General features: G+C 41.1%; 1 protein-coding gene across 2 annotated transcripts in view; it reads left to right on the top strand.

Annotated features, from left to right (window-relative positions):
* Window positions 1–13,384, top strand: part of ADCY9 (adenylate cyclase 9) — a 131,081-nt gene that overhangs the window by 99,229 nt on the left and 18,468 nt on the right. For both annotated transcript variants that reach the window (XM_075010352.1, XM_075010353.1), the window contains exons 7-9: window positions 3,634–3,793; window positions 6,737–6,885; window positions 10,810–10,851. In XM_075010352.1, coding sequence (XP_074866453.1) covers window positions 3,634–3,793; window positions 6,737–6,885; window positions 10,810–10,851 — 351 coding nt within the window. The remainder of the gene's footprint in view (window positions 1–3,633; window positions 3,794–6,736; window positions 6,886–10,809; window positions 10,852–13,384) is intronic.

Genomic DNA, 13,384 nt, shown 5'->3' on the forward strand with positions numbered 1-13,384 from the left:
AGCAGAGGAGTGAGTGGCAGCAGCGGTGGTAGCTGCAAATGGCTCCTTAAAGAGCCACATGTGGGTTGAAGCTGCCCAGCCAGCTTCCAAAATGGTAGCACTGCCAGCTCCACATGCCGGATTCATGGGGGAAAAAGGTGCCAGCACGTTGTTCTGGTGTGTTCTGCCAGAAAAAAAGTCCAGATTAGAACTGGGAAAAGTACATGAGGGCAACAAACATCATAAGGAGTATGGAACAGCTTCCAGTGGAGGAGAAATTTTTAAAATATGTGACTGAGGGAAGGTCTGATAGAGCTTTAGGAAATATTTTTTGCCCCTTCATGTAACACAATAAGCTGGTATCACCTCATGAAATTAACAGGTAATAAGTTTAGAACAAAGGGAAGTACTTTTTCACACACAGTGCATAGTCAGTCTACGGAACGCATTGCCAGGGTTGTTGTGAAGACCAAAAGTATACAGAGTTTGAAAAGAATTAAATAAGTTCATGGAGGAGAGAAGCATCAGGGTCTATTAGCCAAAAGGGCTGGGGTCACAACACTGGGTTTTGGTTATCCTGAACTTTAACTGGCAGGAGCTCAGAGTGGATGGCCAGATAGATCCCTCAATAACTGCTCTACTCTGTTCATTCCCTTAGAAGCATCTGGCGTTGCTCACTCTCAGAAGACAGTATACTGGGATAGATGGACCACTGGTCTGACCTAGGATGTTTGTTCTTGTGTTATGTTGCATTGTAATACATTGGCTGGAGAAGTAACTGGGAAGGGGTCTAGGCACCCTGTGGTGAGGGCTGCATTTCATTGCTCCCACTTCTCCATGTTCTACCCATATAAACATTTATTATTCATACTTTACATAGGAGAAAGAATGTCAATTCCAGAGAAGTAAACTTAGGGTGGGATTGTGAAAAGTACTCACCATTTGCTTAAATCTGCTCCCATTAAAGTCATTGGGAGTTTACCATTAACTCCAGGGGAGAAAATCTAAGCTAATGTTGCATATAGCTTGAGTATTTTGTTTTATTTTGCCTTGTAAATTTTTTCTGCTGTCAGACTCCTTGTTGGAAAATACTTTACTTTATATAATGTCAGGTTTTGTTGTTATATACTTTTCTTAGATAAAAGACTGTTAATCTAGACTGGCAAATCCAATTTCCCCTGGAATTTAAAAAGACTATCAGCTCCCTCCTGTGAGGCATTGGAATATTACAGATGTCTCCCTCCCCATCCTTTTCCTACCCATAACACTCTCTCACTCCCTCTCTTTGTGTGTGTGTATTCCCAGAGGAAGGCAAACTTTATTAAGTTGAAGTTGAAAACAAAAAAAGAGAGAGAGAGAGAGAGAGAGAGAGAGAGAGAGAGAACCTCAACCCGTGAAAAGGATATTGTAGTTTTGTCACAAAAATCGCCAAAGCTTATTCCCGAGACTGGAAATTAAAGTTACACTGACAAACAAAACACATCCATCTTAGAAAGTTTGGAAATAGTGCCCTCCAAAGAACTGTAGCTTTGCCTTTGATCTCTGCCAACCACCGACTCTGCATGTCTGCCACATTTGGTATTTAAGATGAAAATGTGTTTATAAATGAACCTTTGACAAGGACTGTTCGTCCTGTTCAGTGCATCCTAAATCTACTTTATTTGCACTGTTTGCCAGTAGAATTAAGGAATTCAAGAGTGCATGCCTTTGATATTCTACATACACTTCTGTGATAGTTAAATGTGGGCCTCTTTCCCTATGATTTGTTTACAGCATTTTTCTTTAGCCTCCAAAATGTGAACAGTCCTAGGTATAGTAACTGTAAGTCTCACAGCATGAAATGTTGTAGCAGTTGAAACTGAATACACTTTTGGGTCATTTTCCCCAAGCCATTGTCTCACATTATGGTCTTTCTTGGTGTTAAGCTGTGAAAGTCTGTCTCTTTGTCTCCCATCACTGAGCATGGTCTTAAAGGATGCAGGAGTAGTTTGAGGTAGCAGTATGAAGACAGAGGCACTTTGATTTGAATACTTTAGGGTTTGTCTATGCTTATGTGGAAATCAATCTCCTAGCGGTCAGTTTAGTGGGTCTAGTAGGGAGTTACTAAATCGATCACTTCTCGTGTCCCACTGACCCTGGAACTCCACGAAGTTGTGAGGAGTAAGGGAAGTCAACAGCAGAGTTTCTCCTGCTGAGCCCCTGCAGTGGGAATACCATGGAAAATTAAACTAAATTGGGTCAACTCCAGCTATGCTCTACCCTTAGCTGGAGCTGCATAATGAGGTATTCCAGGTAGATGACTGGGTTTCAGAATCACGGATCCTGTGAACAAGTATCAGAGAGGTAGCCGTGTTAGTCTGTAGCTTTGAGAACAACAAGAAGTCCTGTGGCACCTTATATACTAACAGATATTTTGGAGCATAAGCTTTTGTGGGCAAAGACCCGCTTCATCAGATGCAAGACTTCTTGTTGATCCTGTGAAGTTATGTATTGTGTGGAAAGAACTATCTCCTTATTATTTGCTCTGTGGGCCGTGTGGTGTAGGTCCAAAATTTTGGTAGTTTGGGTGATCTTAACTTTATTGTGTTACTTCCTAGTTGTTTTAATTTTAACTAAATATCAACTATGATTTTTCAGACTAGCCAATATTTCTGCGATTTGAAAATTGTTTCTTTAGGTTTGTTTCCTTAAGTAGTTGTTAGCTTTGCATATCCTGTGCTCCTGAGTTAACTTTTTAGTTTTTCCCTGCGAATTATCATGGATTTTTTTCAATTACTAAAAAATGGGAGTCGTAAGAGTCCTGTGCTATACGGGGATAAACTTTACTTTTCCTTAGACAACTTTCTGCTTCCCCATATGGGTCACTCAGTACTTCGGAGGACTGGGCCTTAGCTTGTAAGAAGTGGAGGCAAGGATTGTTTCTTCTCCAAGAGTGCTTTGTGTAGTGCCAGCTACACTGGTGTTTGCTATAACAGGTGCAGATGGGCTGCTGGAGGAGCACATGAACTGCCAGCTGGTCTCCCAAAGCTCTCAGCATGACTTCGTTTTATGTACTGAGGTCTTGTTGGCCCAGTCAGCTGTGGGGCAGCCAGCCATGAGCTTATAGTCCTCCCATTCCTCGTTATAAGAAGGAACTGAGCCTGATGCTGTAGGCGAATTTCTGTTGATTTCAGAGGGCAGCTTCTGGCATTGGGAGAGCTAGTTCAGAAGACTTTAAAATGCTAGAAAAGCATCTGCCCAAATGTGTTTAAGTCTGCAGCTAACTAATTAACAAACTTGTTAACTGTCCGTGTACACTCTTACTTTTCCCATGTTCTTAATGTTATGTTAAACAACTTTTTTGACTTACAAAAGTATTTACTGGATAAGCCCAATATATTTTGTAAACAAGGAAAGACATTTTTTCCCCACTGTCGTATCTTCCAAGTGATAGAAGACAATTTCTTCAAGATTTCAAAAAAAAAGTCTCACCTTTTGCCAAACACGGATTGTTTCAGGAAGCTATAAGCAAGAGATAACATGGAGTTATGCTTTGATTAGGTATGCAACATTAAATATAGCAACTGTAGTGGCCATATTACTATAGGTAGATCAGATAAGTTAAGTGGTGCCTTGGTGGGGGAAAAATCTTTTGTGCTTTCATTTTTGTTCCAGAATGGCATTCTTTCTGGAGGAGGTGATGATTTGTACCAAACGCCTGCTGGAGGTGATTGCTGGCTGGCTGCCTCGACATTTCATCGGTGCAATCCTAGTTTCCCTCCCAGCTCTTGCTGTTTTTTCACATTTCACCTCTGACTTTGAAACCAACATACATGTAAGTGATAGGTCAGCGTCTAACTTTCTTTGGATGTAATGGAGTTGATTGTCTTCCTCCTTGTCTTCTCCCCTCCCCCATTCCCTTCATCTGTCAGGGAAGAGGCCTGTAAGAAGGCTAAGAAGTCTGAATGGGAGAGAAGCAGACAGTCGTCTCTGGAGGTGAGCCTGGCAGACTAACATGTGCCTGAAATCCTGGGAAGGCAGAGAACAGTACCAGTCCTAGACTGTGGTAGGGAGCGAGGCACATGGAAGATGACACATTTGGTGTTAGGCATTGGATGAGAGCAGATTAGTACTCCTGGAACTAAGCTGAACTATGGAGCTGATATTCCAGAGAATAGGGGATCAGAGGATACCAACCATTGTTCCAAACTGGGTCCTATGCTGCAGTGATCTATGTTCAAGGAGCAGCAACAGGCCTGCAGCAGTCCTTGAGGCCTGGAGACTGGAAAGGAGCGTAGAAGAAATTTCAGGGGCTGGTAGATCGAGTCATGCTCCAATCATTTGTGCCTACAGAAAGATAGGTGAAACAAGCAGTGTAGGTGGGCTGCCAAGTTGTGGACACAATCTGGAGGCGGTGTTCAAAGTTGAATTGAGCCGAGAAAACCCTGAAACAGAGTAGGCCTCACTGCAGAATTAAAGGATGCTGTAAGAACGCAGGTACTGTTGAGAATTGTAGGACACTCTCGATAGCTTTGTGTGGTTAATTCTGGGAACTGGCAGAATTAATTCCAGGAACAGAATTTTTCTGGACCTCAAAGTCCACATTTCAGGCAGGGGAACTGAAGACGCCTGGGCTATGTCTACACTAGTGAGTTTTGTAGACCAAATTCGCAGAGCATCTACACACAAAATGTGTTTTGTTAACAGAAACTGTCAACAAAAAGCCATGCAGAGACTCCGGGGGGCCCTTTTGTCAGTAGAGCGGGTCAAAAGATCAATCCATTTTTATGTGTAGGCGTAATCGGTTGACAGAAGTTTTGTTGGAACATCTCTTCCGACAGTAACTTCTGTAGACAGATGCTTCTAGTGTAGATGTAGCCCTGGAGAACAGCCTGTCCTGTACAGGGTGACAGATCCTCAGTGTCGTTTGCTCTGAACCTGAAAGGCATGGAGCACTTTCAACACTTTTTGACTTCTGTTTGTCTTACACAGACTTGTTCCTGATAGTACTTGAGCACCCCTGAATAGAATTTGTGGGTGCTCATCTCCTCTGTTTCAGGTAGTTAGTGCTGAATGCCCCACATACTAGCAAATAAAAGTTAATTACACAAATGTTCATGAACTTTCCTTTTTTGTCCCTGTTTCAGATCTCCCAGAGTCATTGGGTTGTTGGTTCACTCTCCAAGAGATGTTCCAGCTGGCCCTGCGCTCAATGATGTTGCAACAATCATGGAGCTCTGGGAAAAGGGAACGGGGTCTGTAAAGGGTCAGGTAAGTGCCATATTTTACTATGACATGGTTTTGCAAAGTTTTTTTTTAATAAATAGAATTATATGCCCTCCCTGGATGTAAAATAATGATAATAATAATAATAAGTTTAAAAAAAAACTTTCCAAAGCCATGCTTACATAGTAAAACACGACACTTGCTGACCCTCCATAGGCTGGCTTCTTGCTGGGGCTTCACTTGAAGTGAGAATCAATGCTCTGCCACTTTAGTAGATCTGAAATGGTGGGAGGGAAATAAATACAAACTAAATCATATGCAGAGGGTTTTTCAAATTCAGCTTAGCTATTTCTTAGTTATTAAATCATGGAAGAACAGTGGCTATGGTTTAAAAAAAGTAAGTAAGTTATGTAAGTTTTATTAGTTTGCCTATTGTGGATAAATGCTTTATCTCATTGTAATGTGGTCTTGCTAGTTTGTTCAACTGTTGTGGTGCCCCAGAAAACACAATTAAGCATTCAAAATTTTCACCTTGAATGCTCTGATTGTAAAGCAAAGCAATGGTGTCCCACTCCACCCACAATGAAAAGAAATTATGGCCACCAGAATCCACAGAGAGCAGCAGCATCAATGCTAAGGAGACTAAGCCCTGCAGTTCAGTTTTGTGGAGCTCTCTAAGCTGATCGATTATCATTGATTTTCTTAATACACCTCCAATTAGTGCATCACATAAACTGGATTTTAGTATTTGACTATTGCCATGTGGCATTCTGGGGAAATTAATTTATTTCTTGGAGTGCATCTGCTTTGCAATTCAATTTACCTACCTAGTGAAGCTCTACATGGAGGTTTACTGAGATTCTTGGATTTGAGACCTGGAACAGAAGGGGAAAATGGAAAATGACCCCTTTAGCTTGGCACAAATACCATTTTCACAGAGCATCAATTACATTATGTTAAACTTCTGCCCACTTTTATTCCTCAAAGGCATACTTATCCATGCTGAGGTCAGCACTTAGTGGAATAATAATATCTGGCAAACCCTAGGATCAGTTAGTTTGACAGAGTTTCTGGGACTTACCAGTGTTATGTTTTCAACTCAGAAGTATAATTTTATATCCAATTTAAAACACAGGTGTGATTTCATGAGAAGTCTTAGGAATACAATCAGTATAGGATGGTATTTGATGAACATTCAAACTCAATGACTTGAATGGGAGGAACTGAGTACTTTACAAAGGTGAACTGAAGATGGAATTCTAGCTAATGTAAATTGTGACAAATTGTCTGTGGTGGAAGCTTTCCAGCTTATTGAAACCAAGGACTTTGCTATACTTGTGGTGCTGTTTGCTGAAATCCATATGAAGGGAACACAGTTAACTGAAAAGACAATATACTTGGTTATTTAATGTGTGGATCATTTAAATGTAATTGGAAATTGTGTTCTCTCCATTCAGATCATTGAATGCCATTATTTAAACTGATATCTATTTGTGTAGGGGATCTAATGGGTAAGAAAAGCTTAACTTGTCATTCTTTCTCTTCATTGCAGTATACCATGTTTATGTGTTGTGCAGTTCTCATCACCATTGTCCAGTACTGTAACTTCTGCCAGCTTAGCTCCTGGATGAGATCATCTTTGGCCACTATTGTAGGAGCGGTACTTCTCATCTTGCTCTACATCTCTTTATGTCCAGACAGGTGAGCATTGCATGTTACCACTGTAGGCAAAGTATCATGAGCTGCATTTTGCCTCAGGATTGACAAGTTCCATTCCAAAACAAGAAAAGTTCACGCCTGTGAAGCGTGAGCCTCTGGTACAGGCAGATGGGTTGTGCCCTCTTCTCTGTTAGTCAGGTGGGTAGTACCAGTTTGAATGAAGCATATTTGCGCATAGTTCTGCCCCTTTCTCTGGCCCCTGTAGGGTTTTCTCCCTTGCTTCAAGAAGCTGTTTATGTCTGTGGCTGATCAGCCATCTTGACTTCATTTGTCCTTATCCTCGCTATTACTCAGAATGGGGAATGAGTAAGAGAAATAGAAGACATGAGTCAAAAAAAAAAAAATCTCTCTTTCTTGACTACCATGAAAATCAAGAGCCTTCCACCATGGGACTATGCTTATTTGCTCCACCACTTTTTTTGGGTTCATCCTTTCCTAGTGGGAGCAATTCTGAATCCAGATGTTTTTGCCACATTTTGAGTCACTCCGTAGATTTCTCTATCATTGCTACTTTGCAGATCTCCTCCCAGATAAATCTGTATGCCTTCTACGATCAATCTGAAATACTAGAATCCCTGTCCTGGAATCTGTGTGAAAGTGCCCCTCCCGCCCCACCCGGCCAATCCTCCCTGCACCCAATGCAAGAGATGCTTGCTTAAGGGTGTATAACCCAGTATTACCTAACTCTCCTGTTTCCTTCCTCCTTCTTGTTTTGAACGCTATAATCTCTAAGGAAACTTCCAAAACTTGCTCTGGTTCCTTTTGTCTTCAGCCCCTCCTTCCTGAATTCTGTCTACGGATTTATTTATTTTTGGCATCAGAGATTCCTGTTTCTGACTCCACAGCTTGTTTTTGAGGAGTATTTCCCTGTAGAAGATGGAGAGTCAGATTTTTAGCAGGGCTTTTCATGCCCTGTTCCCTCTGTTTCTCCCTCATCAGAGAATCCCAGCTGGTTATATCGGCCCTAGAAGAATGGGATGATATTGTCTACCATGTACGTTTTAATTATTTCCTCTGTTGAGCAGTCAGCTCCTGAGGAGGAGCCAGTCAGGTAAGTTAGGAGAGTATCCTTCCCATTGTTCACCCACTCTGTTAAATATGTACACTCTCAGAAGGCTACAGAGTTTCTTACCATGAACTTTGGTTTTCTCCTGTGTGACTCAGCAGTGGCCTCTCACTATCTGCCACTGGAGGCCACTATTTTACCTCCGTCTCAGAGACTTCCTGGCCCACACAGTGTGGGAGGTTCATAGCCAGGCAACATGTTCACCCGTGCAAATCCCCATCAAGACAGCATTAAGCAGTCACTTTCTCTTTCTTTCTCTCACTCTGCAAGTCACTGATTGGAATGTGAGTAATGTGCTAAAATGTGGTTCTTGGAACATAGTTTTATGACAGCACTTTCCAGTTGTTTCTACTGACACCTGTCCAGGTAGCACAGGAGAATCTGGACATATTTTTCAGGGCCTGGTAGCTAGTGGATGGATCAGTCAAATACTTTTGAAGATCTGTCCTTGATATCATCATAATTGCTGTCATTTTGTTGGATTTCAGAAGCTTATTTATTATTTTTGTCAGTCCAGTGATGGTAGAACTTCATCCCCTCTCAATCCTCTCCTGGAAAGTGATTTTTAAGAAGCCATTACGTCAGTTCGTTTTGTGCGGAAGCTAGTGCCCCTTTCCTGTGATTTGCCCTTTTTTTGTGTGTGTGTTTTTAATTAGAGAAAAGTTGTTTTTTCTTCCAGTCCCAGCTTATTGCCTGATTGTAACATTCCTCATCAAGAAGACCTCTCATCCAAGTTCTGACTTCACCACAAGGTGCAGATTAATTTCTTTCTAGGCTGCACCAGAGTATAAGAGATCCTATCACCAGTGGTTCTGTTCCAGGGTCCTAACAAAGGGCACAAAGCCTCTAGTTTTACCATTTCTGCATTGACTGATCAATTGTCTCCCATTCCTGAGCAGAAGCAGGGCATGTATCCATGCATGAACTGCAGTGCGGTACTACCTAGTGCCTGGTACGCACTTTTCTCAAGTACTATCAGTTTGACCCCTCCTCATTACCCAGGTGCTAGTTTCTTGACACCCTTACTGGAAACAGTCCAGTTACTAATTTCTGGTTCTTTCTCCTTTCATGTTTGACCTCGTCTCACTCTTGTTCGTTCTTCAGTCCAGTTGTTGGTTTCTTCCCTCCCAGCAGCCACAGGTGCTGCTACCCATCCATCTTTGCCAGTGGCGCGCACTCCATGAAAAAGAATCAAGTTGCTTACCTATTAATGTTTCTAGGTAGTACAGTGACACTACTACAAACACCCTGGGTTAAGGCCCATCTGGGCTTTGAGTTTGGCTGCAAAGTTAGTGTTAGTGACACAGGGTAGGATAATCTAATTTGCTTATAACTCTACATGTCATTGCATTGGAGAGTGTGCCTGCAAAAGCAAAAGAAAGTTCTGAGCTGGGATGGAAAATGTTTTTCATTTTGATTGGCATTTCCTGGCTGATTGACAGGGGCAGGACACACCCCACTTGTCTATACCAGTGGCATTTTTGCCACAGAAACAAATTAGAAGGTAAGAAACTGGATTTTATGTCTAATTGATTAGTGATAGCTTTCTAGAGAAAATACCAGCTGCAAACAGATGGTCAGTTGTACCCAGGCACAGCCGAGCTATATCATCAGGTACAAGGAGGGAGGAATATACAGGAAACCTTCTCCTGTTCACCTTACCCCCAACCCCTCCCCACACACAGTCCCATCTGAGCACATGGTTTGCAGAAGGCTTATGTTGCTTGCCACTCCAATGGCTTAGGAGATGTGCTTAACCACATATCAGCCAACACAGTCAACTTAAATTGCATCTTCTCCAGGTGGTGGACAGATTCCACTGACATGTTAGGGAGCATCCAGGAAACACTATGCCTCTGGAGTTTCTGTTGTACGGTCTGTCTCCAAACTACCTCCAGCACAGGCCTATTCTTGCAAGGCACAACCAAGCCCGATTATAGTATACTTTATCCTGTGTTTTGTAAAGCAGTGTCCATTAATGGACAGATTACAGTAACTGCAGAACATTTTGTGAGTTTATTTTATGCAGAGAAATACATGTCCAGAATAAAAAACACACACCCCTTTACAAGCCTTGATCTAGCAAAACAATGACTAGAAGCAACCGTGCGAAGCAGAATAGAAAGACTAAATCACAACCCCCAAAAGTGTTCATTTGAAAACCTTGGTAGCAGCTAGTTTTCTTGTAATAACTATGGTGTTAATCATGCTTTGTTGCTACAATAATGGCAATTCTTCATACACCATAGACAGATCCATTCTTGCACATATTTTTTAAACATTAACTGGCTGGTGGTAGTTGTTCTTGGCTCATGTAACTGAGCACTGTGTGCCTTGCTGTTCTTTATGCTAATTGCTGATGGAAGAGCTTGGAATCAAAGTAAGCTCAAAACCTATGTGAGTAGTTGTTCTTCTGTAATGGCATTTTCATAAAGAGGCTGTTTGGCCTCTTTTGTCACTTTTTATAGAGTTGGTCCAATAGGCCCAAGAAGTAATTGCCTTTCAGTGTTCTTAACCTATTCCCCCATGTGTCTCCAGCCAAGTGTGAGGGTTGAGACTGATCTGAAAATGGCTTTTTCCAGCCATTGCTTTGCCTACATTATCTCCAGTTATGCTTAGCTGGAGAAACTTGGATAGTCAGTTATCTCTGCTTCTTCCACAACCAAGCCAAGGATCATGCTAAGTCATGTTCAAGCAAAGTTTGTCTAAAAATCAGGTTCAAGACAGATTGGTGATCCTAGAGGGCCATTTCATACAAAGAAGTTCACTGGAGTATTGTCAAGTTGCTTTGTGTAATCCCTTTGTTTTGTTTCTAATGTTTTAATACCTTTATATTTCAGCTCCATAGAAACTTCTCATCTAGATTCTGTACAGAACGTTAGGTAAGCTTGACATGCAATGCCCATATCTACTATGTTGTGGAAAACACCTTGTTGCATTCCTTTTTTCAGAATTATCTTTTACAAGAAGTTGTAGAAACTCAATAAAGCGTAGCTTAAAAATATTTGTATGAGATTGTTTTCAGTTAGATATATGTAAAATAAAAACCTTTGGGTGCACAGCAGCATACAGGGGTTCAACAAGTTGTCTGTGCTATGTGAGTACCCAGGAAAGCAAACTAACTACACAACTGCCATAGAAGGAAATAAACAGAGTTTGTGCTGAAATGTGAAACACTCCCTTCCTATTTATTTGGTTTTCTAGGAAATGGAGCGTTATTGTGGCAGATAAATTACAATGGCTGTTCTTCTAATGGTAGCCATTTTTGAAGCGATATGCACAGATTTTGGGCCAGATTCTCTCCTTCTGTCCAGCTTCTTTCTGCCACTCGGCCCAGTGTGTGGACTACCCACTGTTGCCCAGCTGAGCATTCCCTGAGAGTAGGAACTGTCCTCAACTCCAATTTTGAGGGTTTGTTGGAAACAGGGTAGAGCACAGTTGCAGGTTGCCAGTTCATAGCTGGCAAGTGATCCCATGAGCACTACAGCCAGATGCTGTAATTTATACTAGCTCCAAATAGCATGGCCTCCTGTTTTTAAACAAAGCCTGTGTAACTAATGACCCGTTAGAAAAGTAAAAATCTCAAAGATGCAGCTTGCTTTTCTCTATTGCACTGCACCCAACTCCCTTGAGTTTATTGCAAGTTGCTGAATAAAACATCTGCTTTTACTGACATTGGTAATTGTGAAGACATTTCTTCTGGGCCTGGGTTTTCCAATAGTATGACACTTTGTTTTAACCAGTGAGTATGTGAACATCAAATAGGATCTCCAGGAAGAAGTATAGGAAGATTCTGTTGTACAGCTATTCTCTACATGAATGCTGTTACCATTTCAAAGAATGTAGACGTTTTTCTGAGGTCTGAGGATGGTAGTTGTGCTCCCTAATTTTGGCATACATTTAATTTATTTTGTCTCACATTGCGGGGATTTTTCATCATTCTAATCTGTTTGTGTGCGTGAGTTTGTATGTGAGAGAGTCATTAAAACGCCTTTCTTTTTAACATAGAATTGTCACTTGGAGAAGCTATTATAGTACAAGCTGTTACAACAGAATATACTTGCATTTAAAACAGAAAATCTAGACATTGTAACCACTGGAAAGTAATGTCATAATCTTCCTCAGCGTGGGTCTTCCATATTAGTTCATGGAATTAGCCAGGCATTTCTGTAGCTCAGAACTGCTAGTGGCTTGCAGATAATGATTCACGAGCACAAGAAAGCCTAGCTGGCTGTTAATCATTAAAAAATAATTTTAATTTGTGTAATCAAGGGCAAGCGTGAGTTTGTTTTAGGGATTAGTGTGACACTGGTAAGGGCCCTACAGACACCAAAGAAATCAGCCCAGTATGAAAGCATGCTACTTTTGAAATTACATTTAACTTATGCTTGGGAGATAAAGATGTGAACAAATAGTAATGCTGAGATGTTCAGAGCAGCCAAATTCCAGTGAAATTCCACAGGAGATGGACACTGAGCTCACTTAAGCTCTTTGGCAAATCCTAGTTTAAAGGTACAAATATTGAACAGTGCAGTGACCACAATGCATGTCACATCAAACATTCCTGCCGCACAGTCTTATCTTAAAGTTCTTGCCACAAGAAGCTTGTAGTTCTTTTTTTTACAAATGACCATTCCTTTATTGAAAAAAAATCCTTTACTGAAAAAAATGTGTGCGTGCACTTGTTCATGTATTTCTGTGTTAGACACCTTATCAATGACTCTGAACATGTCCCATATTTAATGTCTCTCTATAACATGTGTGAAAATTTTAGCAAGCGATGCTTGGTCCCCAGCCACCTTAAACTGAAATGTGAAAACTAATTAACAGCAAGTTTGCAAAAGTGCAAATTCAACTGCTCTAAGGACACAGACAAATTAATAGTAGTAATAAAAATCAGCAGTTTTTAGGTGTAACCTGTGGCAAAAATACAGAATTGTGAATTAATTCTGTTGCCATCTCTACATTTTAGTTTTGCTGTGTAATGTTACTTACATTTCCAGCTTTTCTGATTTCTTGTTTTTTGTTTGAGTTCTAGCATTCTGTATTAACAGGGCATCCCTTTGCTCCAGGAGACTGGAGGCTGAGATCCTGCTCTGGGAGAAGTTAATGTTGTCTCCATTCTCACTTGACTGTCAGCAAACAGACTTCTCCTGTCCTCTGCTGGAGGAGTTGTATTAAGTGTACTTACAGGGAGGCCTTTCCTCTTTTGCTTTGCTCAACCAAGAATTCAGACCTTTATTAAAGTGGCATCAAAACAGCTACCATTTGTGAATTCTCTTCTAAAATTTGATTGACACAACTTTTTTGCACTTGTGTAGCTAAATCAGCATGTCAGTTTTTCCTGATTGCTTTCCAGTTCAAGGCACACCATTTCTTCTTGTGTCCCATTCAATCAAAACAAGATGATGTTGA

This window comes from Carettochelys insculpta, chromosome 16 (genome assembly GCF_033958435.1).
Source record: "Carettochelys insculpta isolate YL-2023 chromosome 16, ASM3395843v1, whole genome shotgun sequence".
NCBI classification, from domain to species: Eukaryota; Metazoa; Chordata; order Testudines; family Carettochelyidae; genus Carettochelys; species Carettochelys insculpta.